This window comes from Pan paniscus, chromosome 1, assembly GCF_029289425.2.
Source record: "Pan paniscus chromosome 1, NHGRI_mPanPan1-v2.0_pri, whole genome shotgun sequence".
Classification (NCBI taxonomy): domain Eukaryota; kingdom Metazoa; phylum Chordata; class Mammalia; order Primates; family Hominidae; genus Pan; species Pan paniscus.
In genome coordinates, this window is record NC_073249.2 from 111,615,671 (window position 1) to 111,628,446 (window position 12,776).

The 12,776-nt window shown below is 51.3% G+C and overlaps 1 protein-coding gene across 1 annotated transcript in view; it reads right to left on the minus strand.

Moving 5' to 3' along the window:
• TBX15 (T-box transcription factor 15) overlaps positions 1 to 9,819 on the minus strand; it is a 118,294-nt gene extending 108,475 nt beyond the window's left edge. The window contains exon 1 of the mRNA XM_063599367.1: positions 9,683 to 9,819. Within this exon, the coding sequence (XP_063455437.1) occupies positions 9,683 to 9,698 (16 nt within the window). The 5' untranslated portion in view covers positions 9,699 to 9,819. The remainder of the gene's footprint in view (positions 1 to 9,682) is intronic.
• Between the last annotated feature and the right edge of the window lie 2,957 nt (positions 9,820 to 12,776).

A 12,776-nucleotide genomic window follows, 5' to 3' on the forward strand; every position in this document is an offset into this window, starting at 1 on the left:
TTTCAGGGCTGTTTTTGGCCTGAAACTGATTGACAAAGGCCAAGCAAGATGTCTGCCTCCCACTTACCCACTGCAGGTCCCCCAAAAGGAAGCGAAGGTTATTGGATACCTGGGAAGTCTGAGGAGCCCTGGGGTTTCACAGGCTACCTGCAGGGGCTTACAGAGGGGTGGAGGTCTAGGCCTAGTCTTGGAAGGGGAAAAATTAGAAAGAGAAAGGCAATACAGTAACTGTTCACCTACAACTGACCAGGTCCAGATATTTTGATTTTTCAAAGGAAGAGCAGAGTCATGCGACAACAGATCAGAGTCATAAACACAAATAGGCATTCCAAGAAACGGAGCGCCCACATCCTCCACATACCTGTCTTTTCCTCCCATTACCCCACACTGAATAGCACCTTAAATAACACCACTGCTAATGCCTCAATACCAAGGTGAACCACCAGCCGGCTTTGATTTCAGAGTTTTGAGTGAGTAATTGAAAACAAAGTTAAAAATAGTTGGCCAGCGGGACATATTAGGCTGCCCTTAAACACGTGGGTAAGACACCCTGTGGGGGTGAGAGAATTACAATGAATTCGCCCATCAAGGTAGGTATAAAACATTATGAGGCGTCTATGGGGTGGGAAGAAACCATCTAGACTGCAAGGCGAGCTGGAGCCTAGTGACCAGGTCTGGTTCACCTCCAAACTGTGTGACCTTCGGCAAGTCGATTAATGGCCCATGCCTCAGTTTCCTTATCCTCAGAGTGAAAGTGTTCTTAAAACTTTACAACTAAGCAAAGCAGGCAAGGTAATCGACCGTGGGGCTGGACAGATCTGAGATTTTATTATTGCTGTGATCGAATCTTCTGGGAATGTGAGGTCAACGATTCTACTTTTCACATGTTTTCCCAAATTGGTGCCCCCAAAGCAAAACAATACAAAACAAAACAAAAAACACAGGAGCATGAAATGGGACAGCATAACTGATCTGGAACCCTCGGGCGTGGTGAGATGGGGAGAGGGAGTGGAATTCTGGAAACGCCCGCCCAAGGCCAGTTCCGCGGAGGCAGCGTGGGTCCACTCTTGCGGGCCGCACCTCCAGTCGCTCCTTTAAGTCGCAGAGAGCTGCGGGACCCGCATAAGTCGTTAACTATTCAAGCACCCCCTCACACTTTTTAAAAATAAAAGTCCATGGGGGTGAAAGGTCTTTAATGATGTTTTTTTGTTTTCACGAAATAAAATCTTTTATTTTTATTTTAAACCCGCAGCGTGCCCATCCCTTGGTCCTTCCAGATGTTTGCAATAAAATCGCAGGTTTTGCCTTTGGGACTGGAAATAAAATTTAACGGCCTTCACCCTGTAATTATTCTCTTAGCTTGCCCTTCATAAATTTATCTGCTTTCTATCGGCATTGGGGCAAGAGGAGAGCGAAAAGGGGGGGAAAGCCCCGATTTTATATTTGTGACTATAAAAAAGCGCCACCCGGTTTCCTCGCCTTCGGCCGCCGCGGTGTGGCCGGCAGAGCCGGGGCCGGCGGGCCGCAAAATTGCGCTATTGTTCGCTGACTTCGTTCTGCGCAGGAGCAGGGCCCCTCCACAAAGGGAGCCTTGTGTGGCCAGGCCGGAGCGGCCGCGCCCAAGAGGTGAGGAAATCCTGTTCCCCCAGGCCCAGCTTCTCTTTCCCCACGGCGTTTCGTGCAACGCCGCAGCCCGACCTTCGACTGCAGGGTGCGCCCGCCGTTCCAGGCGCCAGCTCCGGTCCTGCCTGCCTTCGCAGGATGCAGGATGCGTAACTTCGAGCCTGAGCTGAGCCCACTGAGCATGAGGGAGGAGCCTGCCTCAGGTTACCAAGGCGGAAAGACAGGCCTTGGGTGCGAGGTGAAGGGGCTTCCTGGGAAGCCCTCCAGCCCCTCTCCTTTGCCTTGCTTCCGCAATGCTGGAAGGTAACATTCTGCACTCTCAGGAGTTCGGGATTGCTTAGCAGCACCATAAAACCCAATCCAAAGTCGGCGAGTTTTGAGGCCCCAACGTGCACCCCGAAAAAAATACGGGTACATCAGCAACTACCATATACTTTTTATAGGAAGCTAAGTACAAGCGTCATGCACGTATCATGTGTGACTACACAAAGCCATATGTTTATCCGGCAGCACACATAAGCATGCATACACTTCGTACACCCACACGCGTTGTATCCATGTACCTTTCTAGAATCAAACAAGAATGTGGAAACAACACATACATGGGTACACAGCGTCACACACAGGCATGTGAGGAAACATCCTGGCCCCACTCAATTGCCCCCAAGGTCTGCAGAAATCAACACGCATCCTTCCTGCTGCATCTCTTGTCCCTAATCCATAACTCTCCCGGGATCTCCCTGGCTTCTTGAAGCTTAATCCATGTGGCTGTCCGGTAGCCTCCTCTCCTTTATCTGCAAGGGATTGCCTGAATGGTCAAGGTCTCTGAAGCAACAAAAGAAATGAAACATGAGGAGTATCCAGCTTCCAGCCCTCGCTACTCCGGAGAGCCACCCAGTTCTTGGCGGTGACTAGGACTTTTTTCCAAAGCCCCAAGATCCTCAGCAGGGACTGACAGACAGGACAGTGAGAAATGGTGGGGCCAAGTGGGAGCAGCAGGGCTTTGTCTTGCTTTCATGTGCACCCCCTTGGCCCTTTAGTCGGCAGGCCTCAGGCCAAAAAGCTAAATCTTGGGAGCCAGATGAGTCCTACACAGAGAATTATTTCCTGTTCTTTCTGGTCTCAGGAACCCCAGTTTTACCAGGTTCACCCCCTAAATGTGACTCTATCTCCCGCTTCATGCTGGGTTTGCAGGTGCTTGGCTAAGTAGAGTTCTCCCTTTAGTTTTTCCACTGAGAGGAAGAATTATCTAAAGCTTATGAGGGAAGAAGCACCGGGCCCTGCAGTCTATCTCTGTAGCAACCCTGGGACATAAAGGGGGTACCTGAGGTTTCTGCCGGGTGGTGGTGGGGAGGCTAAGGTTGGCAGAAAGGAGGGAGGGGAGAGGGGCCTCTAGCACTGAAATCTGTTGGGGCACAAGGACCAGCAGCTAAAGGCAGCTGAATTTAGGCATTAGGGATTTAATTTGATGATGACTTTATTTTTTCCAGAAGTGGTTGAATTTCATTTGTTGCTAATAAATGGCCACAAAATGTCCAAGGTGGAAATTCAAGAGCTTACCCAGCCCTGAGCCATCACCCAAAAAGTCCCATATGTGGATTTTTACAGCCTCCTTACGCTCAGTCTCCCCTCTCCACCAGTGGAAATAGTTATTCAAGGAGAGTGGGGTGGCTATTCTCCATTATTCAATAGCTATTCTCCATTATTCAAGGAGAGTGGAAAACAACTCTCCACACCGGAACAACTGGGCAGCTCCCTGGTGGGGCTGGGGCATTAGATCCTCCAGGCTGCCGAGGTCAGGGTAGCTAGGGTAGCTGGGGCAGCTGGAATTGTTCTTGCCTCTGCCCACAGCCTCAGGTGAGGTTGGGGGAGCTGGCGGGGTGTGAGCTAGTCCATGGGAGGCTTTTATGTGACTTTGGCCCATAACTCATGGGCTACCTCTTCTACCTGAAACCAAATCTAAGGGGATAGGAAGGAATCCAGAACTCATGGGTGGTATGCATAGCATCCTGTGACACTGAAATTAGTCAGGGTAAGGAGATTACCAAGATCAGGTGCACAGTTGTCCCTGCACAAATGAACCCTCCAAATGGTTGAAGTAAATCAGTAGATATAGATTGATATATGTAATTTTTAAATGTTGTTTTATAACCTGCCTGTACTTTCAGACCAGAGACACATACGTGGGTGTCTGCTGAGAGGCAAACATTGCCAGAGTCCCTTGAGCTGCTGCTGGGGAAGAGTTGGGGGCAGAACAGTCCCACTGCTGGTCCCACTCAAACAGCCACAAGAGGCATTGCACTCTGGGCCATTGCCAAGTACCCCGGAAAGCCAGCAGGGAGAAAAGTGGTCCACTGAAACCAAGAAAAATACTGAACTCACATACTTTCACAAGGACTTTGTAAGACAGCCTACAAATCCAGGCGAATGAAGGAATTTCCAAAATGGAACCATTCGTGAATCCATTTTCTCCTAATTATCAATGGTGTCTGTGGCATTAGGGGCCTTTGAGGCATGATGACTCTGAGGGGCAAGGGTCAGTGGCACTATGGTGGATGGAAGCTTCACCAACACCCAATATTACTATCCTTGGTTGCCTTTACCACAGGATATGAGAACTTCTGGGTCAGCTCAGAAAACAGCAGAAGGTGTTTGCTATCAAGAGGCCTCTCCTTCCAGGAAAGATAAAGAGAACAAGATAAGTGTTTATTTCCACGGCCTTCCTCTCTTGCCATCAAGTTTCATTCTGTATCTCCTCTCTTTCTGGTCTGCACAAATTAAGAAGAGCTAATATTTACTGAGCTTGTTACTCCAGACCTTAGCACCCTGTGCTAAGTGCTTTGCATGGATTTATGTCACCTGCTTCAAGCTCTACAAGCCAAGAACTAGTATTACCAGCCCCATTTTACACATGAGAAAACTGAGGTACAAAGGAGTTAGGCGGCTTGGCAAAGGTCTCACAGCTTTTAGTGCAGGTAAAATTCTAAAAAGAATTCTAGAGCTGGAATTATTTGCTCCTATACCCTCAGCCCTTCTCTGTGCACACCTAAGTTCTCTCTGGTTGCAACTGACTCAAGTAACTTAGTAGGGAAAGATGGGGCACTGATGGAACTGTCTTACACAGGCCAAAAAGTCTTGCCTGCCCAGATCTAAAATATACATGAGAGGCTTCAAAGCATCCTTGCCAGCAAAAGGATAATGGGGCAGGGTCTCCCACTGTGACATTACTCAAGGTACGGCTCAGCCAGATGCCTAACAGAACATGTATCACTGCAGGAGCCACAGTGGTTGCTTCCAGGAAGGCAACCTGGAGGCAGTCACCTAGGGCTATGGGCAGTCAACTGGTATCATGCTGCTAAGCTCTTATTCTGCTCATCAGGATCCCCATTGCCCGCCTCAGACCAGCCCTTGGTCAGCCTTCTCTCTCGGTGCCAGTCAGCTTTGGTGGCTTCACCTCAAAAGCATCTGCTTTAGATGACTTTGACCCTTTATTGGCTCAACCCCAGAGCCACCTGTTCTCTGAAGGCTTCTGGACTTTCAACCCCACCCACTTGTAGGCTGGTAACAGCAATTACGTCTTAAGTAGAATTTGTCCTCACAGTGGTGGTCTGTAGCAAGTGCCAAGCAGACCATCTCTGCCTGCCAATTGGGAGATTTTTGAGGACAGGGTGTGTTAACCCAGCATGGGAGCTATCTCCATCACTCTATTATGGCCACTAGTGAGATAAAGCTGCCTATGGTGGGCCCTCAAATATTTTCAAACTGAGTTCCCCTCTCGCTCACCCCCAAACACACACACATACATACACTCACAGGGCTCAACTCGGGGGTTCTCTGTTTATTTTAATTGTCATCCCTACAGCTCAGTTCCACTTGAAATGCAAATAAGAAATGGTCTTAAGGTTCCGAGCACTTATTGGTGTCAGTTATTTATCAGAGTAGCTGAGGACTTTGGAAATCAGATTCCTTGTGAGAAAGGGGACAGACAGAGAAACCTCACAGGTCCTTGGAGCCCAATGGAAGGGAGCAGAACTCCAGAGTTCAGAGGAAAAACCTCAGCTTGGGAGAAAAAGCTGTTGGCTTAATTTGAAGGGCTCCTGTCAAGCTGCAGACTAGCCTTAGGAAAAGCGGCTAGAAGGGAGAGACAGCCTCGCCATCAAAGTCCCCACCCCTCAAAGGACGAACCTTGGCAGCGATGCTGCAAAGCCCCTCTCGACTTCTGGGCTTAGAGGAGTTCCAGTTCTGGGAGTGAGTTTAGTCTTGTTTTGGCGCCCAGGTGGCTGCAGCCTCCTCCCCTGGCAGAGACCACAGGCCTAGCTCTTTCCCACCCCACCCAACCCCCACCCCCTCCCACCTGCCCCCAGCAAAGGCTGGCCAGGAGGGCCTGGGCTGCCAGAGTAAAGGAAGCTTTTAGGGATGGAGGGGACGAAGCCAGTCCCTGGGACGCCCTGGACCAGGCCCCAAACCACCGCTTCCTGTGGGATCCAGAAAGGGAAGGGAAGAGGGTGAAATGCAAGAAGACCTCCCCTCTTTATTTTTGCCTTTTCCCCATTTTGGACTTCTCAGTGGAATGTTGGCAGCCTCTTTTCTCGGGCTACTTTTTCTCTCCCTTGATGGCAAATCCAGTCTCACTGGCCGTCTTGCTCTGTGCAAATGCTGCATTAAAACTCTTGTTGAGGTGAGATGGGGTTGCCCAGGTTTCCTTGGTGCAGGTGTTGCCCAGGCGTTTCCTCTGTGCTGCTCCTGGATCTCCCTCCTGTCCTCCCTAGTAACTCTCAACCATGTCTGCCCCACTGGGGGAGCTTCCTTCAGTGCTACAGATGCTTTTTTTCACCCAGCCAACTGACTGTGGCAGACTCTTGTATCATCCAGAGACCACCACCGTTTGCCTTCTTTCCATCTATTTTTCCTGATTTTTTTAACCTGTGGCTGGAAGCCCAGCTAGCACCTATTTCCTGAGGAAGACTGTGGGGAGGGAGGTGAGCAAGTGGAAGCATTAGATGCTCAAAGGAAAGATATGTGCAAGGAGGAGCCACTGAGTCCCTCACCTGGGCCTTGGGCCCTGGGAGGCCCCTGAGGGCTCTAACACTAGCTGCTCCTGTTTTGCTCCCAGTTTCCCAGAGCACGCCCTGTGGGCTCTATCTAGGGCTGGAGATGCCAGTGGACAAGTGTACTAGCAGCCTCTGTGGTCCTGAGGAATGTGGATTGCAGCCATTTAGAACCGAGAGAGGCTAATGAAAGCTAGGGAAACATGAGAGGGAATGGAAGGAGAAGACAGAATTTAAGAAAAAAAGAAGAGAGGAATGGAAAAAAGAAAAGGAATGGAAAAAGGAAACAAAGGGAAAGAAAAATAGAAGGGAAGTGGTGAGCACTGCTTCTCAGTTACTGAGACCTTGGCTGCACCTCTGTCTGGGGCATGTATCAGTGCCCCCCACCCTGGCCTGGTTTCCCCAAGCAGCTTGAGCCTATCAGAATTTGAGGTACTGGCAGAGGACTAGGGGTCCTAGAACATGTCTTCTGAGCAAGCCAATCACGTCACGTATAGTAGAGCCAGGGTGGCCCACTGCCTGGGGCTTGAAGGCCTCAGCAAAGGGTTCCTAGCACAAAGCATCAGGGGGCGGGGTGGGAGGGTCAAGGGCCTGGAGGAATCAGCTGTGCAGATTGAAGGCCAGGTAGGGGTGGGTCTCCTGAACTCCTTTCTCAAACACTGATGTGTTGGATACAGCCTGCTCTGGGCAGCCAGAGAGCAAAGACAAGAGATCTCAGAGTACAGAAAGAAAACGTGGTTATTGGGAGAAAGGGCTAAGAGACTGAGGGCCCTAGGGAGTGGAAGACCCAGAGCAGTGGGAGTTTGGCCAGGTTGACTCGGGCAGAGGACGGAGGGACCTTGGGTTCAGCGTGAAGGTGGGAGAAATTAGTGGGAAGCCGTGGTGTTTGTCGCTTTAAGTAGTTAATATTTTCCCAAATGTTAATCCAATTTGAGGTTATTAGGCAAAGTGCCGAGAAAGGTTGCACATCAGAGTTATTCCAGTAAATCTCCGTGCTCTGGATGTGGGGAAAGATATATACATTGGCCCTCCACCCACTGAGTCCGCAGCTGCCCCCACCCCTCCACTATTAGAGAAGAAGGTGAACGGCTTTGAGTTTTCCTCTCCAAGGCAGGAGGTGGTTTTCTCTCTGAGCGTCTCCTCCCCACTCTTTAATTCACTTTCCCGGACTGGAGCCTCAGCCTTGACTTTTCCTCCTGCACTCCCCAAGCCCCCACCATCGCCCCCAGCATCTCTTCGTCAAAGACAAATAAAGCCTAGCCTCCTGCCTGGGTTGACCGGTTCTCCGGTGGAGGGGAAGAGAGACAGAGAGAGTGAGAACGAACGAGAACCCTGGCGAAGAGGAATGCGCTGCAAACCCGGGTGAACAGATGTGCATGGTGCCCTCACCCAGCCCCGGCATGGCCTAGACAACCGCTGCTCAGCCCTGCGCCCGTGAAATTACATTATTTTCTCCCCGGCCCAATCATCGTTTTACAGGAAAAAAAAATTAAATAAATATAAATTGCTGCTTTGCAAGATCAAAGTGCCGATTTCTGGTGCATCTGGAGGAGTGGGGAGATGGGGAGGAAAGAGAGGGGGAGAGTGGCGCAGCCGTGGTTGCCCAACTTCAAAGGGTTCTCAACAGTGCATTTTGCCATTGTATTTTAACTTCTCTTCCCCACCAGTTTTGCAGGGTGCGCAGCGGAGAAGCGTGTAGCTTCAGAGTTCAGAGCTTGTGGAGAAACCTTGCTTTGACCATCTCTGAGCGCCCCCACGGGACTCAGAACCCTGAGGCTCTTCTAGAGACACCAACTTGCGGTGGTGGGGTGGGGGTGGGGAGGCGTGGTGAGGAAGAGTGGGGTGGGGGCTGATCTGGATCTGTAGAGTCACCAAATACACCAATAAACCTCAAAGAAACCACCAAGTAGCCATGCCCCTACTCAAGCTCAAAGCTAGAAGGCTAGCTGAAGGCTCCTTGTCAATTTTCCCTGCGCTCAGGCTAGCTGTTCCACCGGAAGGACTGGGGGAGATTCAGATTATTTGGGAGACCTGGATTCAGTATTAGGTTTTCAGAGGTTAGCGGGGTACAGAGGTTAGCAGGGTTCTTGATGGTGGAATTGTTTATTTGTGACCCGGCCACCTGGGCGACTACGTAGGCCTGGTACAGGAGGCAGGAGTTGCCTCTGTCCCCACTGCGCTTTCCTTAATCGAAGAGCGGGTAGATGCCGGCCAAGCAAAGTGCTCGAAAGTGTAGCTGGGACGCCCACGCCGGAAGCCTGGAGAGGCAAGTTGCGAGTTCGCAGGGCTTGGGAGTTTTTTGCGGCGGAAGAAGCTGAATCTAGGGGCTGAGTCCCCGGGAAGGGATGGCCGCCTCTTAGCTTTCGCCAGGAGATTATCTTGGAGCCCAGCGGCCGAGATTGAGAGCTCTTTCTGCGGAACCTGCCTCCGGAGTCAGATGAGCAAGGGGACCGCCACGTCCTCACCGAGCTCCCAGCGGCCTTTGGGGCGGGTCCGGGGACAAGCCGGAGGACTAGGCTTCTCCCAGAGCGCGGCTGTCTTTCCCGGAAAGACCCAAGTGCGCGATGTCAGCCCGCCTGCACTTCATCTGAATTGTCCTTATGTGGCCATTTCTGTTTCAAATTTCAGATTTTTCTACTAAAAAAGGATGGGTTAAAACAGCTGAGAGCGCGCCTGCTCTTTCCCGCCCTGGGTTCTACATCTCTCTAGCCGCCCACCAGACTGCATCTCCAATCTGGGAGCTATCCTCACCTTGGGAGGGTGGGGCAACAATGTTATTCTCGTTTCTCGATAAGGAAACCAACGTCCCTACAACTTGACTTTAAATGGTCCCAGGTTCCTGAGCCTCAAATCTAGGACTATTACCTAGGTCACCTAAAAATTTTGTTCTTTCCACTCCCCCGAGGATGATTCTGTTAGCCTCGCAGGCCCTTCTCCCACCCGTCATTTGAAGTCATCGACCCCGGGGCAGCCCCAACAGTTCTGTGCGGGCCTGCGCGCACCGCCCTCACCTTGCGCGCCAGGCATCTCACCTCAGCCGGGCAGGTGCAGAGGTGACAGGCGCGGCAGCCGCGGTTCGTCCGGCCGAGGGGCAGGAGGAGGCTGGCCGCCGCCTTCTGCTGCCCGCAGGCTGAGGGGGCAGGGGAGGGGGAACAGGGCTGGGAAACTGCCGTCAGCGGGTCCCGGCCCCGCCTCCCGAACGCAACGTCCAGGAAACCTCAGAACTTTCTATTGTCTGAGAAGCTTCACTGAACAAATTGTCCCTAAAACTTTAGAGCTGCGAAGAGCGGATCAGGGCAGGTTCTAGTGTGGCCCTGTGCCCCGGAGCCTGCCTGCCATAAAGTGTGACCGGAAGCCCCCCCCCCCACCCCGCCCACTGTCAGAACCACTGAGGAGAGAAGAGCGCGGCGCCTTAGTGCCGCCCTGCGTCGTGGTCGGGAAGCCGAGCAAGCGGTGTGGACGCCCCAGGAGCAGGGGGATCCAGGCCTAAACTCATGGGTTCCGAATGGGCAAGGGAGCAGAATCAAGCATCGGTGGGCGCTTATAGAAAGCGCGTCTGTCTTGGAACACCCTTACCAGGGTACCCAACCCCAGCGCCAGGTTTCCTGGCCTTGCAAGGAGAGATTGAATTTGTCAGGATTCCCCACTCTAGAAGGTGGCTCGTGGTGAAGCTTCACCCTTCCTGGTCTGCACAGAAGTCAGTCAGTGTCTCTCTCTCTCTCTCTCTCTCTCTGTCTCACACACACACACACACACACACACACACACACACACACACACACACACAGCACCCTTAACCTCACCCGGCGCGCTTGTGGGTAGATTCCCGAGAGGGTCAGGGAATCTCTTATTTTTCTCACAGCCTTGGGTGAGAAACCAGCTACCTCCTCTCAGGAAACACCCGGATGTGGGTGTGGACCAGAGGACTCACTGGAACACTGACTCACCACCTAACCTTGCACAAGTCTCTTAATTACAGAGACCACATTCCTATTTTGTCCAACTGGGGTGATTGGGGCAGCCTAAAGTTTCCTGGGAATGGTCCACTATGTGCTTGGGTGCCCACTTAGAGTACATCTGACATGTGTGCACATCTGTATTTGAATCCGACCACCTGAGCCCCGCTAACACCAGCGCACAGACCTACACTGTCTTTCTGTCCCTCCGGCTACTTTCCCTGCTTGCTGTTTCTGCTGGGTGATTAACGACCCCAAATAGTGTAAGGAATTCGACTTCTCAAGCTCAGCATTTTCAATTCCTTAATTTGTCCCTGGGTGACCGTTAGCAATTGTGGCTGTAGATCACATGGGGCGGACCAGGTAGAATGAGCAGCTGATTCAACACTGTTGAGTTGGGGTTTGGTTTTGTTTTTTTAAAGGCGACTCAGAAAGTAGCCCCTGGAGAACTTCAAGAAGTCAGCAGGCTGCAGGCTGTGGAGGTCCCTGCACTAAGATGCCTTTGGGCTGTCACCACTCTCGTTCTTTATAAATATTAAAGTGCTAGCAACTAGCAAAGCCCTTCTGGGCCGTAGCCTCTGATGTGGGTGGGGCAGGCAGGTGAGAAAACTGAGGCTCAAAGGTTTCCTGCTTCCAATCAGAGGTCTCAGTAGGAGAGCTGCACTCTGGGTTTCCTGTTTCCAGTGTGGATCCTGGGGTATATTTTCCTGGGAGCCAACAGGGAGTGTACTGGGAAAAGGAGAAAGTACTCACAGCAGAACTGCTCCAGAGGCAACCATAGTTTGACTTTTTTGTAGTTGTTTGGGTTAGAAACAAGTTAGTCCTCTCCATTGCCCATCCCTCCCCTACACATGCTGAGCCCTGATCATTGTTCTATCTCATTTAAAAAAGGAACATTGTCTCTCCTGATGGGCTGGGTATGAGATCTGAAACATTCCAGGTTGCCTCAACGGCTGCTACTAGTTTTTGATTTTGTTTTTGTTTTACAAAGTGGGGCTTTAAGTGGAACTTTTAAAATACTTTTCTGTCCCCATCACCCTCCTGATTAAGCAGACAGTGGTTCTGGGGCCAAAGCCTCTAGAGATGACTCCCTTCATGGACTTCTGGTACTCCCAAAGTATAAGAAGGAGAATAAGAGGAGAGGTGGAGGAAAGGAAAAGGAGACAGAGGAGAAAGAGAAAGGGAAGAGTCTTTATTTGTTCTGTTTGCTTGGGTTTTCCGGATACAGGAGACCGATTCTGCTCTAATGGGGAGAAATTAGCTCCTTCTCTCCCCTGCAGCAACTGGGGCACTGCTAGCTGCTCCTTCCAAGCTTGCTATCCCTTAGAAAGGGTCAAAAAGGGTCTGGGCCTGGTGCGGTGGCTCACGCCTATAATCCTAGCACTTTGAGAAGCCGAGGCGGGAGGATCACCTGAGGTCAGGAGTTCGAGACCGGCCTGGCCAACATGGCGAAATGCCGTCTCTACTAAAAATACAAAAATTAGCTAAGCATGGTGGCAAGAGCCTGTAATCCTAGCTACTTGGGAGGCTAAGGCATGAGAATCGCTTGAACCCAGGAGGCGGAGGTTGCAGTGAGCCAAGACTGCGCCATTGCACTCCAGCCTGGGAAACAAGAGCAAAACTTCCTCTCAAACAAACAAAAAAAAGGTGGGGCCGGGGCAGGGGGGTTGTATGGTCTGGGCAAGGTGGAAAGAAGAGGGTATCAGCATCCTCTAGGTGGCAGCAGGCCTGGCTAGGGTCTAGAAGAAGACCCTCCAACTCCCTCAGAGGGATGAAGACCTGGGGTCTTCTGGGTGGCGAGAGTGAGACCCACTAAGCTCCAAAGTCCTGCCACTGAACTCTTCTCTCCGAGGTGCCAGGTTTGTAGTTTCTGAAGTCACACTATTGTGATTAAATGCATGATTTTGTAAAACACACATAGACTATGAGATTAGTCTTAGCTAGAGTGAGAACAGTGACTTCTGTCCTTTCTGGAGCTGGCACTCCTATCCCAAATTAAGACTCTAAGCTTTTCTGAGAAGTTCAGCCACTCTGTGAAAATGCTGACTGAGGCTGAGGTGGGCTAACAGGGGCGACCTGCCTGTCTGCAGGCCTGTGAAACCCAATCAGTATACCCCCTAGAGAGAGTTGCAAAGGAATGTACGGGTGT